Source organism: Haliotis asinina, chromosome 5 (assembly GCF_037392515.1).
Source record: "Haliotis asinina isolate JCU_RB_2024 chromosome 5, JCU_Hal_asi_v2, whole genome shotgun sequence".
Classification (NCBI taxonomy): Eukaryota; Metazoa; Mollusca; class Gastropoda; order Lepetellida; family Haliotidae; genus Haliotis; species Haliotis asinina.
In genome coordinates, this window is record NC_090284.1 from 37975339 (window position 1) to 37996494 (window position 21156).

The 21156-nt window shown below is 41.7% G+C and overlaps 1 protein-coding gene across 1 annotated transcript in view; it reads right to left on the reverse strand.

The window, feature by feature from the left end:
* The window catches only part of LOC137284229 (protocadherin Fat 4-like), a 52497-nt gene that overhangs the window by 11907 nt on the left and 19434 nt on the right, over positions 1-21156 (reverse strand). Inside the window, exons 22-52 of the mRNA XM_067815961.1 lie at positions 20332-20547; positions 19599-19684; positions 18868-19039; positions 18398-18497; positions 17685-17815; positions 17325-17446; positions 16827-17008; positions 15738-15955; positions 14115-14289; positions 13271-13410; positions 11578-12879; positions 10959-11057; positions 10471-10635; positions 9604-9744; positions 9349-9465; positions 8865-8964; positions 8143-8258; positions 7616-7706; positions 7383-7516; positions 6965-7087; positions 6594-6713; positions 5878-6060; positions 5314-5563; positions 4373-4642; positions 2955-3554; positions 2647-2762; positions 2076-2183; positions 1368-1539; positions 869-960; positions 618-758; positions 9-114 (exon numbers count right to left, since the gene is read on the reverse strand). Of these exons, the coding sequence (XP_067672062.1) occupies positions 9-114; positions 618-758; positions 869-960; positions 1368-1539; positions 2076-2183; positions 2647-2762; positions 2955-3554; positions 4373-4642; positions 5314-5563; positions 5878-6060; positions 6594-6713; positions 6965-7087; positions 7383-7516; positions 7616-7706; positions 8143-8258; positions 8865-8964; positions 9349-9465; positions 9604-9744; positions 10471-10635; positions 10959-11057; positions 11578-12879; positions 13271-13410; positions 14115-14289; positions 15738-15955; positions 16827-17008; positions 17325-17446; positions 17685-17815; positions 18398-18497; positions 18868-19039; positions 19599-19684; positions 20332-20547 (6088 nt within the window). The remainder of the gene's footprint in view (positions 1-8; positions 115-617; positions 759-868; positions 961-1367; positions 1540-2075; positions 2184-2646; positions 2763-2954; positions 3555-4372; positions 4643-5313; positions 5564-5877; positions 6061-6593; positions 6714-6964; positions 7088-7382; positions 7517-7615; positions 7707-8142; positions 8259-8864; positions 8965-9348; positions 9466-9603; positions 9745-10470; positions 10636-10958; positions 11058-11577; positions 12880-13270; positions 13411-14114; positions 14290-15737; positions 15956-16826; positions 17009-17324; positions 17447-17684; positions 17816-18397; positions 18498-18867; positions 19040-19598; positions 19685-20331; positions 20548-21156) is intronic.

The following is a 21156-nucleotide window of genomic DNA, read 5'->3' on the forward strand; positions in this document are numbered from 1 at the left end:
AGTATTACCTAACGCGTCTATGTGGAAGACATCTGTTCCTGTGTCTGGTTGGAGGAAATAGACCACCCGTCCGTTCAGACCCTCGTCCGGATCTGTGGCCAGGACGTCCACCACCTGGAGAAGTACAGGAAGACGGTAAACAGTGTTTTACAGTAGCATTACGCACCCTCAGCTGAATACATGACCCCCAGAATGATAGCAAAATCTGAAAATGTTTGGAAAGCAACTGTTTTCTATAGAAAAGTATGGACCCTATCACTGTCAAAAACAATTTTTAAACACAAAACCCGCTTTCTTCAAAGATATAAATTACCTCTCACGTAATTAGGTTGATGATAGTCCACTTTAGCTTTGTACGTAGTCCCATTACTCCTTTATGGGTATTAATTCTTAATAGTTCGTGAAAAAATGTTAAGCAGGGAAATATATTTGAGGCGTGGCTTCATTTCCCGGTTAGATAAGATAAGCATGGATAAGTCTTTAGTCCGTTCAGTCTTGGAATAGAATGGAATTATACATAGTTTTTAAAACTGACTCCTCTTTTCAGCTACACAATCCATGTCACATCCACCCGTCCATCTATCCATCCATCCATCCACCAATACACACATACTCACCACTTGAAATGGGGGGTTGTTTTCTGTGATGTACACGATGTAAGGGACGTTGAGGAACGTTGGTGCGTTGTCGTTAATGTCGGAGACAGTGACGATAATTTGTGAGGTGGAATTCAATGGTGTGGAGCCGCCGTCCTTTGCCTGGTTCAAACATGGTTAAAACAATACCTCAACAAATTCTTCGATGTCAGTATTTGTACATGGTAATCATGTTTGTATGACAACACAACAACATATGTTTATCTACGCACCATGACAGTCAGGACGTAGGTCGCCTGCGTCTCTCTGTCAAGGGACCCGTTTAGCCGCAGCTGGCCAGATGCTGGATCCAGGATAAATATATCTAAGAGGGAAAAAACGTATTTTAGGCAAGAATCAACCCTCCTAACACCGATAACTTGAGAATGTGGATTTACACCCGTTAAACATTTGAAATAATTAAAATTTAAATATCAATAATTAAAAAAACACAAGGAACTCCATATTCGTACTCTTTGGTAAGTCATATCGTACGATACATTTCTTTCAATTCGGCGGTTTTGTAGCCTAGTGGTTAAAGCATTCGCTCGTTACGCCGAAGACCCGGGTTCGATTCTCCACAGGGGTGCAACGTGTAAAGTCCATGTCTGGTGTCCACCATGCACACTCTGACATACAGTTTATACACTAACAAAAGCTGAGGTAACCGTTATCCTTATACAATCGAATAACCGACGTTAACTAGAATGACGACGTTCCACCGTGTTGTACCTGTTGCAGTTGTGAGGGTATATGTAACCATGCCGTTCACGCCGGCGTCCGAGTCGGTTGCGGTAACCTGAATCAGATTCTGAGAAGTGGCATTCTCGGAAACGGTAACCCTATACACAGGTTGAGAGAAGGCTGGGACGTTGTCGTTCACGTCACTCAACGTCACCATTACCTGCAAAACACCATTTCATGATGAGCCTTGCCATGTGACAGGTCGGGTCGTCAGTATCGTTATATGGTAACTTGGGTCTAGCTCCGTGTCACAGGAGCCTCCTGTCACGAAGCACTAAGGTGATCATAAGTCACTAAGGTAACCTTAGTGCAGTGTTAAAGAATGGGAGATAAGGTTGACCTTAGTAAAGGTTGCTTTGTGAAAGAAGCCGTCTGTTTGCCTGACTGTAACCACGTACCTTTCAAGTGTGTGCCGTTTTGTGACACCTGCACACATTTCTAAAAGTAATTTAAACGATAATGCCTCCGTTTTGGATAAGGGGCGGTGCGTGAGCGTAGTTGCATATTTATGAAAAGAGGGTACACTCAAAACGGAATTAGCTGCATTAGACAAGAGAAATCAAGGGATTGACTGAGTAACTTACTGTATGTAATGTAACACCTTGTGTTCCAGGTCCGCGTAAACAAAACCTGTGTGTGCGCACCATGCAGAGCGGTAACATATATGTTTAACTACAAGCAATCGGGTACACTAACCACTGCATAGGCTGTCCTCTCTGGCACCCTCCCATCTCGGACCTGCACAGCGAACGAGTACCGCTGCCTTGCCTCTCTGTCCAGCTTCTCTGTTGTTTTGATAGCACCCTGGTAATCAGACAAAACATCAGTGTGTTAGATACATAATTCACACGCCAGGTGTGGGAAATACCAGGCGTGAGTCGGACAAAAACGTAGATGTATGCACTTCTATAGGGGCAGTTCAAAATACCTTGGTGAGCGAGTTTAGTTTTACATCGCACTCAGCAATATTCCAGCTATATAGCGGCGAGTCTGTAAGTAATCGAGTCTGAAACAGACAATCTAGTGATCAACAGCATAAGCATCGATCTACGCATCTGGGATACGTTGGCGTGTGTCAAGTCAGTCAGCGAGTCTGAAGACCTTTGGTCATCTTGTGCAACATGCATGGGTTGCTGAAGATCTATTTTAACGCGGATCTTACCGGGTCCCTAGGTAAATCCTCGAATCGGTATAAAAGAATATAACGTACGACGTACTGAGTATATGTCACTTTTAGTTGCAGTGCGTCTTTGAGAAGATGACATACCGTGTTAGCGTTAATCTTAAAATGGTCTTCTGCCTGGCCACTTCCGATCATGCTGTAGGTGAAGGTCAGACCGGTTGCGTTTTTGGCACTTGCCACCACGTCACCGACGAGATAATCTGATACGAATAGCATTCATGTTCAAATTAGTTGTAAAACGAAAAGGAAAATACTAGAAAGCGAATGAAGGGGAAAATACACATTATTTCCTCGTGAATACAGAAAAATGCCCCCCACATCGCAGTCTCAGCTTCCGAGGGAGTATCGCAGTTGTTACAATGTTCCAGTCTGGTCAGGGCTGTTTGTCTCACCTGCATTTTCTTCTTCTGGGATTGTGTAGTTGTAGACGTTGTTGCTGAAGGTGGGAGCGCCATCGTTGATTTCCTGAACAGACAAGTGCAAGGTCACGTTGCTGCTTCTCGGCCGTGTCCCATGATCCACTGCGACGATGGTAAGGTCGAAGGTCGCGTTATTTGAGAAATTCCCAGACAAGATTCCCCTCTGGAACAGCCTGTTTATCTCAATTTGTTGTTTTATCCGGACCAGACCGGTCTCAGAGTCTATACTGAACATATCGCTGCCAGTTCCAGTCAGACTAAACGTAACTTCTCCGTTCGGGCCAGCATCATCGTCTCGGACTTGCGGAAGAGCTACGACGGTGCCGACGGGAGACTTCTCAAGGATGTTGGCGTAGATGGCGCTGTTGTTGCAGACGTTGAGATGACAGAACATCGGGTCGTTGTCATTGGCATCGAGAACGCGAACGTTGACGGTAGTTGACGACACACAAGGAGTGGACCCATTGTCTGATGCAAAAGCCTTGAACTCGTAGTCAGCTGTCGTCTCTCGGTCTAAAGTCGCCACGGCTACCAGACTTCCGTTTTCTGTCACTGCAAATGTCCCTAGGGCAACTGTGGAACGACAATTTTATCGAGTTAAAAGAATCTTCACACTTGACTGACTGATTTAAATGGCAGTCACTGTGATATTAGTTAGTCAATGAAGACGACGTAGAAGTCCTACTGGTTATGTTCGAATCCCACAAAGTCTTGTTATACCTGTAACTGATGAATCGTGACGTCATATCCTTTACAGTTACAGGGTTGTCCATGATGAAAGTTATGAAAGTAAGACCTAACAGTGTACATAGTCGTTCACTTGATAAACAACGATAAACAACGATTTAATGCTAAAATGTAAATTAAATGTTTTACCCCACAATTTAGATAGATATTATTCTAAAAACGTCATCAGATGGATCACACAACCAGCACCACAGCCAATGCTGTGTGCTACAGACCTCGCACGCAATCATCTTTGGTGCGTCTAGCATACTGGGTTGGCTTTCATGTTCACATGTTTCACGAATATGCGTGGCAAATGCAGAATTTTCAATTTGTCTGTTAAAATCTAAAACTTATTACAAAAAATAATAAACTAGTGGTACCATTTTTGACTCACCCATGTGAGAGGTTTTCAGAATTTGTAATTTCAGGGGTAACTCTTTAACGTCAACATATGAGATGACATTTCGCACGAAATGCTTTAATTTTGGACTTTAACAAATTTGAATCTAGAATGTAGACACTCTGTCATAAACAACTGAATTGTCAGATCTAAAAATTGACCGTAATGGAACAACGTTAACAGTTTGAAATAATTCAATATAAGAAATAAACTGGTGAAATCCCAAAACAAGTCACATTTATTCACATTTGATTTCATATACCTGTATCGTTTGTGAAGAAGTAAACTTCTCCGTTAACACCAACGTCGGCATCAGTCGCCTGCAGCGCGCCGACAGTGATATTCACACCCTGGTCCTCCATGATGTGAAAGTTAACGTTAGGAGGCGTGAAGACCGGGCAGTTGTCGTTGGCGTCGGTCACGGTGATGTTGACAGTGGTGTAGCCTTTGTGTACGCCGTCAGAGACGGACACATTCAAGCTGTATTCGCTGGTCAGCTCCCTGTCCAGTCCACCAGCGACCCTGATCGTACCTTGAAAGATTAATATTTTATATTGGTAAATTTTCCATAACATACTCACGTTTTACAAAGACGTTCCATAGGCAATACCCACACTACTTTCCTACTAGGAAAGGCGCTGGTCCATTTAAAGGGCATGTCAATGAAAGACCACCAATAGTTTCGTTTTTGACAGTTTTCCTCACTTTACAGTTTACTTTTCTATACGAAAATGTCGATCCCTTGTCCGTACCACGTTAAGAGATGACACTTGTTGTTGCCCTGTCTGATGTTCGGTGTTGAGGAAATGAAACTATTATAGGACGGTTGTAGTCAATATCATGAGTCTGAGTGTAAAGAGTATCCATGTTAGAAGTTGTGACCATCACAATTAAACCAGCAAAGACATAACCAGAAACATACATACAAACCCGGACATCCACATTGGCTTGTACGTCGATATATACCAGCAATAATCTACAACGTCTGGGTGTTGTTGCACAAAGCGTGACCGTGAGGTGACCGTAATTACCATACCTGAACATCGGCTTAAGGTAGTCTAAGCGCTAAGGGTGTTTTGTACTACAGCACTCACATAAACGTATCCAAAATTATGCAATAGTCGGAGAAGATAATAAGTTGGTAAAGCCAAGATGTCCATTTCGACCAAACCAAACATCTAACGAAACAAAATGCTATCGTACCATTACGGGAGTCTTTTATGTAAAATCTTGCCTCGGCCCCACTAACGATATTGTATGTGAGCGTAGTGCCAACGTCGCTATCAGTAGCCACGACCTCGCCGACGCTGAACGACAACGGTGCTGCCTCCGACACACTGAAGATGTAGTGAGGACGACCAAAGACTGGAGTGACATCGTTGACGTCGGTGACTGTTACAGTAAAGTTTGTGACGGTGTGTCTGCCATTGCCGTCATCGTCCACTGCAGCGACCTTGGGATTCCAATACCATAGAATTATCGGAGATGGTGTCTAAGGCTGGCACTAGTAGTAGTAGTAGTAGTAGTAGTAGTAGTAGTAGTAGTAGTAGTAGTAGTAGTAGTAGTTAAAGTAAAGTAACACCATTAATATCTTACCTTTGAGGGAAATCGTATTTCATATGCCTATATAAGTTATAATAAGTAATCAAATCTTTGAACACGATGTTAACCGTAGATCACAAATCACATGAACATTAAGGCCCCGTAATCTGACTCTTTCCCCAAACGAGGAACCCAAAGATATGTCTTTGCCTTCTACAATGTTACCTCCAGTTGATACTCTTGTGTTTTCTCCCTGTCAATGTTGTCGGTGTCGTTCCGGTAGTAGACGAACACCGTCCCATTGGCGCCATCTATTCTAAAGGGAACGCCTGTCGTCTCCAACTCATATCTGATCCCTGCTGTGCCATTACTACCGCTGTCGGGGTCAGTGGCTGACAGTCCCTGCACCTGTACCAACCAACAGACATACAGGATTAGACACAACACTAAAGAAATAGCATGTATATAACCAATAGTAAGCATTGACAATATTAAACAAATAACATGTATGTAACCTGTAATAAGGACTGACAATAGTAAACAAATATCATGTATATAACCAATAATAGGGACTGGCAACAGTAAACAAATACCATGTATATAACTAATAATAAGGACTGACAATAGTAAACAAATATCATGTATATAACCAAGAATAAGGAGTCATAATCTATAACCCGACCGTCATATTAAAGTTCCAAGTGTATGATAAATTGGCTCAAATACCACCCAAATTGTTTCCCGTTTTACAATTACTGTGTTCATAAAAAGGCATGTGTTTGGTGAACTCTCGTTTGTTGTCAAAGCGGCAATAAAATCACAAAATTCTCCTCCGGTCCTGTCAGATAGGTGAACTAGATTACAACATATTACTTCGTTTATTATTATTATTCTTAAATCGGACAATGCTCACATAAACAGCAGTGTATATTTTGTCATACCATTGTAACCAGAGTGTTGTTAACGGAATTCTCGACCACGCTGCCAGTGTAGTCGTTGTTCAGAAACGTGGGACTGTTGTCGTTGATGTCCGTCACGTGCACATATACTATGCAGGTGCTCTGAAGAACACCAAAAGTAAGTTAAGGTTTAACATTATTTCTACAATCTGAAAAATGCCCATTCATCTTTCGTTATCATCAATAACAAACTAGCCACCATGTAACTATACACGCACTAATTCAAATGTTGTACTGCCAAACTTCACAAGAATGCTCCCGAACCTAAACCAATGAAAATCAATTACACTTATGATTAGTATAAATACATCCATATAAAGTCTCATAAATATCATTTTTAAACATCCTGTTACCGATAACTGACGTTCGAGGCCATCGTCCTTGACTTGCAGCGTCAGTTGAATGATTCGGTCACTTCCGGTCAAAGTGCTCCCAGGCTCCTCTCGGTCCAGTGCCCGGTCAACAACCAACACACCCTGCAGAAGGAAATTTACAGACATGGAATCTAGGCAAAGTTGGTATGCGAAAAATTCAAACATATATGTATAATGAGGAACCAGACCTTTGAATTATAGGGACATAATAACTGTACATAATGTACAGTTCCGCTGAACACACTCTGAACATTACCTAGGAACAATGAAACCCCACTTCCCCTTACTTCTGTGGTAAAGCCCATGTACGATGATATAGGAATTTGCCGGACAATCACAATAAAAACGCATTTTCTGATGATTTTACGGCGTGAATCTAGTTTGTTCTTGGACGTACCTGTTTCCCGTTTGGCTGAATGCTGAAAGCGTTGTTGGAATTCCCACCAATAATGCTGAAGGTCAGCTGACTGTTGACGCCGAGGTCAAGATCAACTGCAGACACTGACGTGGTTGTGTTTACTCCACCGATCCCTGCACACAAGCGAAATGAGGAAGAATTGTTTCTTTTCAGTGGAATGATTGGCTTTGTGTTTTTCTGTTTTCAGATACTTTCTTCCTAATGTTACGTACCTTCCTCCACCTCGAAGATGTAGCTGGTGTTATCAAACCTTGGCGTGTTGTCGTTGACGTCACTGAGAATGATGTTGAGGACCATGGTGTTCTGAAGCAAATTCAATAAAACACTTGTCACATCCCTAATCTGAAAGTGAGTGAGAATGCCTTTACGCATTTTGTTCCTCACCGATTTCGTTCAAATTTGAAATGTATGTTAATCATAACACGTGATACTATTAGATTAACGTCTAGATTTTTGTTCTAAAACATATTTTTTTTTAAATCACTGTAGTTTTACGCCGCTTAAAAGAACATCATGAGGGACACTAGAAATGGGCTTGACACTTTGTATCCATATAGGGAATCGAACCCGGGTCTTCAGCGTGACGAGCGAACGCTTTCACCGTCACTAAATATCTGAGTTACATATGATACAACAAGCACAGGTAAAGGATCTCGAATGTTAAGTACAGTCACTTTCAAATTCAGGATGAACAATTTCAAGATCCTCAGATACATGGTAATATAAGGCAGGTATTTACATTTCTTCCTCCGGAGTCCCGTACTACCAAATCAAGAACGTAGCTGGAAACAGTCTCACGGTCCAGGTGGCGAGTCACAGTTACCTCCCCTGAATATTCGTTAACCGCAAATGGATCTGACGGGGAAAAACATGTTTTTAATTACCTCACGTCACCTGAACACAAAGAGCACTTGCATTGGTAGGGAACTTGACTGGATTTGAATTTTGAAACAGAAACTCTATACAGAAACAGAGACCTCTATACCTAGAAAATCAATATTACAAGGGAGTTGAATTAAAATTTACTAACATTAGATCCAAATCCGATTCACTGACCAAACTGGGTGAATCATACACCGTAAGCTATATTTGGGGATTGGGAGTTATCAGTGACAATGAATGAAATTTCCGTTACATCAATTTCGTATTCACAATTCTGTGACATTTGACCAGTTCGTGGAAATAGATACGTGCTGTTCTTTTCGCAGACACAGCAGCACATGCTTTATGATGAAAGAGGATAAACCCTCACTCTAACACTTTGTAGTATTTTTGCACTTTTTATGGGGCTATTTGTCACAATGAAACGATTATTTATCAAAGACTCTAGCTGTCATATCGCAAAGTTTAAGTCGCAAAAATCACATTGTCAAAGATTCCACTCTCGCTGCAATCAGCTTTCCCTACCAGTGACTTGGCAAATAAAGAGATCCATATCGTCTTCAAATAGGGAGACACTACCTATGTTTGCACTGGTCAGCCAGTAGGTCAGTCGGCCGTAGTCGATACTGTCCTCATCGGAAGCGTTAACTTTAGTGATTACTTCACCAACGCCAGTATCCTGTGGTAAAAACAATTTGAAATTTGACTAGAGAAATGTATTTTAATAACCAATGACAATCGGATGTTTTCTCGGTGTTTTTGCTATGTGTTTCTTGACGAATCATTTTACACTAAACTGTGTCAGTAACAATAAGTCTTTCAAATTTATACGGAATTAAACTCGCTTCCAAAAGTATTTGCAACAAAAAATCAAGAAAACCAAACGAAAATACTCCAACGGTTACTTCAACATACTGCACCGACCCGACATAAGTAAACCTTTAAGAATGTTCGAACTTCGACGGCCCGCAGATTTGGTAACCATGGTGGCATGTATGGGTCCGATATGTTTCTTGTGGGAGTATCTATACACGCAGCGTCACAGACTTAAAACTGGTCTTACCTCTGGAATGGTAAGGTTCAGCACAGCAATATCAAAGTGAGGGCTGTTGTCATTGACGTCTTTAACCTCTACGACAACGGTAGTGGATACATTGTTGCTTTCATCAGATGCTATAATCTGTGGAAAATATAGTGTGTTCTGATAATCACAAGACCATGTGACAAGACCACAAGACATGGATTAAATAATGTCTATCCTTTTTCGAGATTTTAATTCGTCGTGATTTTATAACCTTTCGTGTAAATAAATTCTCACCTGGAATGTATATTTGTCACTGAGTGATTCCGGCATCGTTTCTCTGTCGACTTCCCTTGCCAGTGTCAAGGAGCCAGTTGTAGTGTTAACAGTAAAACTACCGTTAGACGTGTCAGTAGTGGTGTTGATCGTGTAGCGAAGCTGAAAACAACACTGTGTGACATCAAGAGCTCAACATTTTCCCAAACCAGAGAGTTGCTGTTCACAAAGTTTGCGGGTGCTACTGTTTCCGATTCAGGTAACAGCGCATGTTTGTGACACAGGTATTAAGTTTGTGTACAACTTGTGAGGAAAAGTTACTGGATTATTTTGTTTCTACTTCGCTTTCCTAAGATCTTGCGCCGTGGGTATTACAATAAACATTAGGCTACATACAAAATTAAATGTTTCTCGGGCACATTGTTTGCGAAAGTATCAAATGTTTGATAGAAAAAAGTGACGAGGGAAGAACATTTTTTTTATTTCATTTCTCTCAGAAATACAACATGGAATGTTTAGCATGTGTTACTGAGTTCTAGAGTCACACTCGTTTTTTCAGACACTCATTCTTACAGCGGACAAATGGATGATCGGGACGTGACAAACTATTTTTAAAAGGAAAAAAAACAACATTGCTACGCGCACAAATTATTTTGGCGCGTCCATGCCCGAGAAACATTTCCCTTCTTTGTTTAGCCTTAAGTAAATGGCTGTGAGCATGCATCGATTCTGAGTCTAAAATCTAGAATGGCCGAGCCAGTTGTAATCTGATTTCATTCAACTATGCAAGGCCTTGATATAATACTGCTCTGGGTACATGACGATCACCACAGTCATGACTGACCAAAGACATTTGTACAAAATATTTCCAGATGCGCCAACTCTTACCACCGAGTTCTCATCCTCATCCTGGGCCATTACAACAAGGGGCCCCGTTCCACCCCTCCTCGACACTGTGTCCCCAGGGGTAGCCGACTCTAGTATCTCTCCGTCATACTCGAACAGGGGGAACCTGGGGACGCTGTCCTGTACGTCAACCACCTTCACCACGACCTATACGACATGCAGTGCATGAATAAAATGCGAGTCTTTAATGTATGTAAAATTAAAGAATTCACTTTACCAAAATGTATTAACTACGTAACGAATGCTCATTGTGAATAAATGAGATTAGTAGAAAAACTGATTCAGTCGATGTTCTGGGTGTATTTTGCATTGGCGGATCCAGGGAGGGGGTTCATGGGATTCGAACTCCTCCTTCCCCCTTCAAGTTATAGAACATCGGCCGAAGATACACGCAAGTGCCCCAAACGACTAAGATGAAAGATCTAACAGTGTTGTACTTTCACCATTCCAGGAAACAATGACACAAGTACCTGCGTCTGGGCCTGTTCAGTTCCGTTCCCCGCGACAACCAACAGGGCATAGCGTTCTGTCGTCTCCCTGTCCAGACTCTCCGCCACAGTTATCACACCCTGACAGTCACAAAACAGTATCAGCTTCCTATATCAAATTGTCATTAAGGCAGATGATCCGACTCATAAATTTGTAATTAAAGTGATGAATAATTCCTTACGTAACTCAACAAAACACACAAAGTTTAAGCCGGTACGAGGGTTCCTGTGTAGATTCTGGGTACAACTGCGTTGCTGTTGTCACAATACCACTGGTATTGAGTGCACGTGGTTACACATCTGTACTAGTGTGTTAAACTGCTCTGGTTACACAGACGTCTGTTCATACTATCCGACACTAGGGTATCTGGTCCTGGCTCGATCGTTCACTAGACTCCTCTAAGGGGCACCTGTAATTCTGCTGTGCATCGACAGAAACAACATGAGCGTACTGTTAGTGGCAAGGGGATTCATTAAGAGTTGATGATGTAAACTGAATTTGCAAAATCTGCATCAGATATATAACAACTTCTTCAGTGATAACATTATGAAGACCTCACAAACTATCTGATGACTGAGAACTGACTACCATTTAACTTACTGTACGCGTATTGATGGAGAATTTCTTCTCTGTGTTCCCATCAGTGATGTTGTAAGTGACATCGCCGTCGCTGACGGTGGTGTTGAGGTCAGCCACGACGTAACCAACCATTGCATCCTCCTTCACATTCTTCAGGAGGAAAGCAGGGCAGAAGAACAACGTTGGATAACTGGTCACTACAATGGTCAACGCTGCCTGTGTGCACAGGTCAGGGTAGTCAACGTTACAAGCTTCTAATCCTAGCACATAAGACCCTTCGATTAGAGAAGGGTCGGCGACTGTTAACGTTCCCGTTGAGTTGGCCAGCGAGAAGACATGGGTATCATTCAGAAGACGGTACACCACTTCCGATGGACTGTTGGTTATGGAGGTGATGTCTCTTGAGAATGCCGTAAGCCTTGATTTGTTGCAGGAGTTTGTCTTTACCATGTATACAACAGGGAGTGGCAATGGCCATTGGGGGGCTTCGGGAATATCAAGCACAGTTATAACAACAGTGCTTGTACTACTCTTTGGAGAATACGAGCTGTCCGTTGCTTGAACCATTAGCGTATAGCTGTGTTTATGTTCATAATCAAGGCTTTTTAGTAGCGATATCTCTCCAGAGGAGGAGCCCACTGAAAACACCCCGTCATTATTCCCAGATATGAAGGAATACCTAATGTCACCTGAAGATCCCCTGTCGACATCGTACGCTGCCAGTTTACCGACCATTGCATCTATGGAGGCATTCTCGAACACACTGAATGTAAACTCGGTCTTGTTGAACACAGGGGCGTTGTTGCTGTCTATGATGACAACGGTTAAAGAATCATCAGAGAATTTGGGAGGAATTCCATGATCACTAACGTGAATTCCTATGTTATAGTTATCCTGAACGCTGCGGTCAAATTCTTCATCAACAATGAGGACACCGGTGGAGGCGTTGATAGCAAACTTGCCGTCCGTCCTGGTCAGCCAGTAGGTAAATCCGGAGTTGGATACGTCAGCATCAGAGGCGTTGACGTCGGCTATCACCTGACCGACCACGGCGTTCTCAGGCACAGAGATGTTTCTTGGACCTATGGTCAGGACCGGGATGTTGTCGTTGACATCCAAGATGGTGATTCTTGCCACAGCCTCAGCCACTCTAGCGCCATCTGTCACTGTCACGTTGGCAACGATGACGTTAGTGCCACTATCAGCGTCCAGGGTGCCGTCAACAGACAATGTGCCATCTCTACTGACAGTTATACCTTGGGCGGAAGTCATGATTCCGAACTGTAAATGGCCATTGGGTGTGTCAACATCATGGGCTGTCAACTGAAATGTACAAATTGAACCCATCTGTCAACACAACTAAAGGACCACTTAACAGTTCGCGCTTGATCAACCTTCATAATACTATCGGGAAAACTGCGAACGTGTAAAAGTGTACAATGAAGAAAACAATATTTAATTATCAATAATGAGAGAATATCTTTAACATTATATATGAACTCCCTGACTTGGATGTTATATGTTATCGTACCAGAGTTATCAATGCTCATAATGTCAACCACTGGACTGTCTGGCTCTGATAGGATTGATTACTGACCACCGTCATATAGCTGAGTGCGGCATTTAACAAACATGAAAAAATCAAAAACATTACACAAACATCCTTTGCTGAAAACCAATAACAATAGAAAGCTGCATCAGACATCACGTTTACCTTTAGAATAGACGTTCCATTAGGTGAGTTCTCGTAGACGGTGCTTGTGAACTCGATCTTGTCAAATACAGGAGGTCTGTCGTCAACGTCGACCACGGCGACACTGACGGTGGTGAAACTCAGGCGTGGAGGACGTCCACCTAAATCAATGTCAAACCGACCAGTCTGCTATGAATACATGTCAAGTAGCATGTTCAGAGTCGGACGGTAGAAAACCCATCACAGCCCGGGATGGAATTTGTAGTTTACTAAGTGTAATGCTAAATGTAACACGTGTTACATGTGACAACTTTTAAATGGCTTCGTATACCCATAGACCATTACTCTTAATCTGATCGAATCATTTCTTCATGTCTTCACTTGGGTACAATCTGTGAAGCACATTTCTAGCTTCCCCCGTTGTGATATTGCTCGAATATTCCCAAATACATAAAGTCTTACTCATTCAATCAGTGATATATTCGGAAGTATTAAACAGGCAGTTTCCAGAAAAAAACTACATTGTTCATGACAGGTTTGGGTATATGGTATATGTTCTATATGTATACGCATAGAAACAAAGCCAGAATGAAAAGTTTGCGAAGATGGACAGTTGTCCAGTTCCCCGGGTGGTCGATTGAGGGAGCAGGGACGAAACATCAACCCTTCTAGGCCAAAGACCCTTTAAAGTTCCCACATGTGACCAGAATTCGTGTTTCGAAAAATAATCCCTAAGGCAAGTAATTAAATCTGAAGCCTCAAGTTTCCTGATGTCGCCAGATCCATCCAGTCGGTAACCGATTAATCAGTTATACATCCTTAAACTGATGTCGCACTGATGAAACACTTTCATGAATTAACTAACCGTCTTGAGCTCGCACCAGCAGCCTGTACTCTTTGATGCTTTCATAGTCCAGTTGACCATCAAGTGTTATCTCTCCATTTGAGTTGTCAATTTTGAAAGTTTGATTGGTGTCCCCGCCTATGATGCTGAACGATACATCCCCGTTGGGCCCACAGTCTGCATCATCAGCTTCGATCTGTGAAGTACGTCCAACAGATAAACCATAAAGTATAACTTCTACCAGCAAACTATTGAAAGTTTAACTTTTACCAACAACCTGTCGAGTGGGTAACTTCTACCTACAGACCTGTTGGGAGCGTATCTTCTACCAACAATCTCTTGAGAGTTTATCTTCCACCAACAACCTGTTGAGAGCAGCGTTTGAAATTGGTGTCGATCCTTAGGCCCGAGGCCGACATGAAACTACTCGGACCCACAGCTTCTATGTTTTCTGCAGGTCCTTAATGACGACAGCTTTTCATAACTAAGAGTATCATTTCAGTATTACGCATTCGGATCAGGATCAAAGTTTTATGGTTCTGAGGCCTTAGGTCCTGCTGTTTTTCAGGGTTAAAGGACAAAGACTGATGGAGAGTGTATCTTCTATAAGAACAACCTATCGTGAAATAACATCATGAAGATATTACGTTAACAGCGTTGTATATATTGATTACCTGTAGTGACTTTCTCTATTCCTGGTCACGTTGTATATATTGATTACCTGTAGTGACTTTCTCTATTCCTGGTCACGTTGTATATATTGATTACCTGTAGTGACTTTCTCTATTCCTGGTCACGTTGTATATATTGATTACCTGTAATGACTTTCTCTATTCCTGGTCATGTTGTATATATTGATTACCTGTATTGACTTTCTCTATTCCTGGTCACGTTGTATATATTGATTACCTGTAGTGACTTTCTCTCTTCCTGGTCACGTTGTATATATTGATTACCTGTAGTGACTTTCTCTCTTCCTGGTCACGTTGTATATATTGATTACCTGTAGTGACTTTCTCTATTCCTGGTCACGTTGTATATATTGATTACCTGTAGTGACTTTCTCTATTCCTGGTCACGTTGTATATATTGATTACCCGTAGTGACTTTCTCTATTCCTGGTCACGTTGTATATATTGATTACCCGTAGTGACTTTCTCTATTCCTGGTCACGCTGTATATATTGATTACCTGTAGTGACTTTCTCTATTCCTGGTCACGTTGTATATATTGATTACCTGTAGTGACTTTCTCTATTCCTGGTCACGTTGCATATATTGATTACCTGTAGTGACTTTCTCTATTCCTGGTCACGTTGCATATATTGATTACCTGTAGTGACTTTCTCTATTCCTGGTCATGTTAACATGTCTTCAGGGCCTTAACATTTCACAAGTATTGGACAACTAAATTGTCAAATAGTTACTTGACGTTTTTATAACGTTTAATAATACCATTTTATGAGGATCGCCTGTAACTTGTATTTAAAGAGTATGAGATATATGTTTGTAACTGTCTATGCACAAGCTATTTACTCGTTACAATGCCTGGCTAGAATATCTTACAAAAGAACATTTGTCCATACTGAGACAGACTGTACAGGTTTTTATTTTACAAATTTAGCGAAAAGTAGTAGTTACTTACCGTTCCTATGATCTCGCCTTTTGTGGCGTTCTCAAGCACGGTGAGACCCTGTCCGTTCTTGAACACCGGCGTATGCTCATTAACACTGAGCACGTTCACAGTAACGTCGGTGGTCACAGTGTGACTACCGTCACTGACGGAAACCCGGACGAGGATGTAGTCGCTGCAGTTGAAGACGACAAGAGTTTTCAGGTCGACATTGTCCTGCAGGATGAACACTGAGAGAGAAGAAAAATAGTTGGTAAGCCATTCCATTGCCAAGGCATAGATTCCATCTTATCACTAGACTCTCCTGCGATACTCAAAAGATCTAGCAGCGCCTCCTTAAGTCCTGATACTTGTAGAAAGTGTGCGACTGTTATATCATTCCCAAAGTCGATGTTATCAACATACCCACTCAACCCTCCCGACCTTCAGTTTTCCTCAAGAACAGACTTTTGTTCATGTTTTATCACAATGTAATACTTAGTTATCATCAAGACTTAGTCATTTTCTATGGTCTACTCAAACTGTCCATGATTGTGTAAATTTAAATCAAATACAACAGTAATATCTGATTCTAAGTAACTTAATCCATCACCTAATAGTTTGGCAAAACAGTTTGCAATGGTTGCAGTGAGTGAATGAGTAGGGTTTTACGCCGTAGTTTGCCATATTCCGGCTACATCATGGCGGGGGACACAAGAAATATGCTTCACACATCATACCCATGCGGGGATTCTAACACGGGTCTCTAACGCTTTGACCACTAAGCTGGGGGACAAGAGAAATGGGCTTCACAAAGTGCACCCATGTTGGGAATCAAACCCGGATTTTCAACCCGGTGTGAGGAGTGAACGTTTCAACACCTAGGATACCCGCCTCCCCTATTTCAACGGGACGGCATCGGATTTACGAATCCTAAATTTGATGCTTCACGCAGAGTGAAAAGTCATTCTACTTTCATTACAAAGAGTGACTTACATCAGTCGTCGTGCCTTGGCAATAAGTGAAGCAGGTCTCCCAGGCAATCAATATTAGACATTTAAAACATCCCATACTGTATACATGTGCGTTCCTAAATGTGTGTTATAACAGACTTGGCCTTACGATCCGCGTGGCTGAGCAAGGTGAATGTCAGGTTAGTGTTGGTATCACGGTCAGTCGCGGACAGCGTTCCTACATATGACGCCTTTGGTGATGTCTCCGGAATAGAGAAGTTGTATGGCGTAGAGGTAAACACAGGCGGATTGTCGTTGACGTCCAGAACATCAACCACAACTTGACATGTACTGAAACAGACAGTTTGGCATACTGCATCCGAAGGCTTTCCTTATCATTTCTTTTTACTTTAACTGAAATGAATAAAGATGTTGTTCTGAACATGCATATGTTAACGTTTGAAACACCAATCAGGTTCTCTATTGAGTTGCCAGATATGCATATATGGCGAGAGAAAAACAGTAAATCTTTTATGAATGGAAATGCAGTTTGATTTGAATTCACACCGCATCAAAATCAGTTGCGTTGTTCTGAAACCACACACAATACGAAAAGAAACAAGACCACATGTTTGTTTCGCACAACAGAACCAAAGAGTATATGTACCTTGACCTGGGAGGCACGCCTCGGTCAGTCACGCGGACACCGACCCTATAAGTGGTGATGGACTCGTAGTCCAGACTGCCGGACACTGACACTTGACCACTGCTGGGGTCAACACGGAAGGGCTAAAAAAGAGTTCAATACAGTGTACTGTTAAACCTAGAATTATCATTTTATTTAAGCGAGAAAAAAACATTTTCGCTTTTTGGAAACAGCGTTAAGTGGGGTTCATTCACACACTGAAGAATCTACAGTAATGAAAGTAAACTGACAGGAAACATTGCAAGAGTATGTTCGTGAGAAAAGATTGAGTACACGATTGTACATCTTCTAATATAACGCTCGAACTCAAGAGATACTTACAGCGTTCGATGGCTGAACAATAGCATAATCCAAAACAGCATTGTTACCGGAGTCAACATCTGTGGCGTTCGTGTTACAAGCGAACGTCGTTCCTGTTGTCGCGTTCTCGTTAACAGAGCACGTGTATACCGCTGAAACACATATATAAATAATAGCAATAATATTTTTAATAATGAGTCCACTCATATTGCGCTAAATCCATGTCAACAGCAGGCTAATAGCCCAGACCAGCGTAGTATAGTGTGACCACACATCAGCGACTATATTCGGGTATTGATGCTTTGTGTTTTAAGGTAGATTTTCTTCCTAATCAGTCACTCCATTTATTCAAACTCTTGCCCATTTTCTCTCATGTTTTGAAATCGATAGCTCGCATTTGCCTATATCCGGATTTAATATTGAATAAATACAGAAACCCAACACCTATTAATATGTTACATGTATTTGCATTCAAATCAGACACTGAACCTGTGAACGGTTCACATAATTACATAATTATCAACAAACAACCGTCACCTTATAGAGAGAATTGTTAAAGAAAGACCACTCCTCAGTTTTCTTCTCTGAGATATCAATACTTGTGTAACTGATGACATGGTAGTTCAGTATTGTTCTTAGTCATAACAAGATCGAAATCTTAACCTCGACTTGCAAAATAACGTCTTAAAAATGGAGAATCTATGACACGTTATTTCAATTTATATGCAACTCACACTTGTCAAAAGTAGGGTTGTTATCATTGGTGTCCTGGACGTAGATAATAACTTGAGCAGAGTCGGTACTGCTGGCGTCAGCTGTGTTACTGGCCTCGACCTGGTCAGAATGTAAATCCGAAAGGTTAAAGCATAGATCGAGCCATGAAAAAAAGATCAAAACACTTTAACTCAAAATAGAGTGGGTCAGTGAGTTAAGTTTTACGCCGCACTCAGCACCATTTCAGCTATATGTCGGCGGTCTGTAAATAATCGAGTCTGGACACGACAATGCAGTGATCAACACCATTAGCATCGACCTACGCAGTCGACTAATGATAAATCAGGTTACGTTAGCCCAATCGCCTGACGGAAATTGGTTTCACACTGCGTAACTATATGGGGAGTCGAACCCGTGTCTTCGACGTGACCAGCGAATGCTTTTACCACTAGACTATCCCTGGCAATACGATACGATAATGCTGTAATACCGTAAAGTTCATTAGATGGACAGATGCTGGAGGGTCGTAGTCGACGTCATGGAAGATATACACCTCCCCTGTAGTGGGGGAAATGTAAATCCTGTCCCTGATGGCGTCTTCTATCACGCTGTAGGTGATGCTGTTGAAGTTGCTGTCGGTGTCAGCGTCAGATGCAAACACCCTGTAACGTAGCACAGCGTTACGTAAAACAAACGCTTCACATGACAATACACGCGATGACCTGTTGTGTTCAGTTTAGCAATAACCCGTGCCATAATTAGGATTATGAATTTGTTAATTGTCCCAAATTCCAGTTATATAACGGAGGACTGTAAACAATCCAATCTTGAGTACACAATCCTGTGATCAAGTGTAGGGTGTTGGGACCTAGTCAGTCCAAGAATACCAACATATGACACACAACAATGTTTTAGGATCCCGTCAAGTATCAAACAATACCCGGGATACATGTCTTCTTGTCCAAAAAGAAATCATAACTGGCGCTTGATGAATATATCAATGAATGACAAACAGAAATGTGCTGATCATGTCTCAAAATAGATAACATTGTATTTATAAATACTTACGGGGATATCACGAAATGGAACCCGTTAAGTACGTATTTCATTAAATTGTTTTATTGAACACAACTAGAACTACCACCACCGAAACGAGTGATAAATTGCCATTATGATATATATACAACATTGATGCAGTGATTCTGGAACGTTCTGCCGTACCTGAGTACTGGGTTGCCAACTCGTCCTTCTTTGATCATGGCAGTGTATGCTGTCTGGTTAAACCGTGGGGGCTGGTTGTTGACATCCTAGGGACATATGACATCTTTATGCACACAGTTACACACACAAATGTCACCTAGAGTTGGTTTAAACCGCCCTGACAGCATTTCAGTCACATCAGTTACATTCCAGCGAGATGTAAGAGCGAGCCCAGTGTGACACAGACTATGATGAAACTACGATCTCGTGAAAGAAAAAAGAGGCAATTTCTTTTCCAGCAAATACATGACAGCTTTGAAGCGAGTATGCAGCACAAACCAATCCTGCATGTGTGAGGCGACACAAATCGCCAGACCATTCCACTGCATTATGTTTCTAGCCTTGTTAACACAAAACCTGTGTTCGTGTGTTTTATCAAAGAGGTAAACGTTAATGCTTTACTTCCAGACACCATGCTAATAGGCCTTGATCTGACTTAAACACAGGTCAGAACCACATTAAATCCAACTTATTCAAAACCTCCCTACTGGCCCTTTAGTAATATTCTGTACACATATAATGTACTCATAGTTTGGGAACTTCAGTCGTCGTTGTTACATATCTGGACCTAAAACGTTACCGACATTAAAGATCTCAAAATATTCTTCGTGATGGTTGATCTCTGTTATATCTGAAAGGGTATATCTTACATCCAAGCGTGTATGTCACAGAAGGCTTTAGTCACGTTACTCACGGAGACATGTATGCTGACAGTGAGGGTGGCGTTGTTACAGCTGCTACAGCTGAGGTACGGGCGGATGTTGTAAGCTGTGACGGTAACGTTGTAGTTGCCGACGTCAAGTGACTGCGTGGCTCTGATGCTTCCATTCACCAGCACCTCGAACTTATCCGAGCCGCCAGTCTTCCTGTACTCAATAACCTTGTTGTCACCAGAGTCGGAGTCATGAGCCTGTGCCAGCCAAACATACCGTAATATTTCCTTGTCAGTCTGTTGACTAATCACCTGAATTAATTCATTTGTTATTTATGTTTCAGTCACTGAACACTGAGGTACGTATACAATCCATAAACAAAGCAAATACATGACTATGAAATTAACGTTAGTTTGTCACCATCAAACATACCTGTGTACAAGTACATTCTTATTTTTCCCGCCATTATATACTGACGTCACACAAGCAGTAGCTCATAGTGTAGCAACGCACACGATGGTGGAAAACATACTGACTGTACGTAACAACAAAATGGGATAAAACAGAATGTAAAAAGACTCCCTAGTATATTAGAAGGGAACGCGGAACTTATACAAAGTGAAGGAAAACCTAGTACTGTGGATGGTCAACTTGAAGAAGGCCGCGAACAAAGTGTTGTCAAGAACACTATCCATTGAACTTGGTTTTCCATCATCTTCACAACTTCAAAAATGCTTCTCCAAGAAGTTGATTTAACTGTGCCATGCATGTCGGATACACAGACACAGTCGGGATATCAAACATTTTTTAAGGGTAAGAGAGAGTATATAACAAACATTTGAAACCTTTCGTGCTTTTCAGTTATT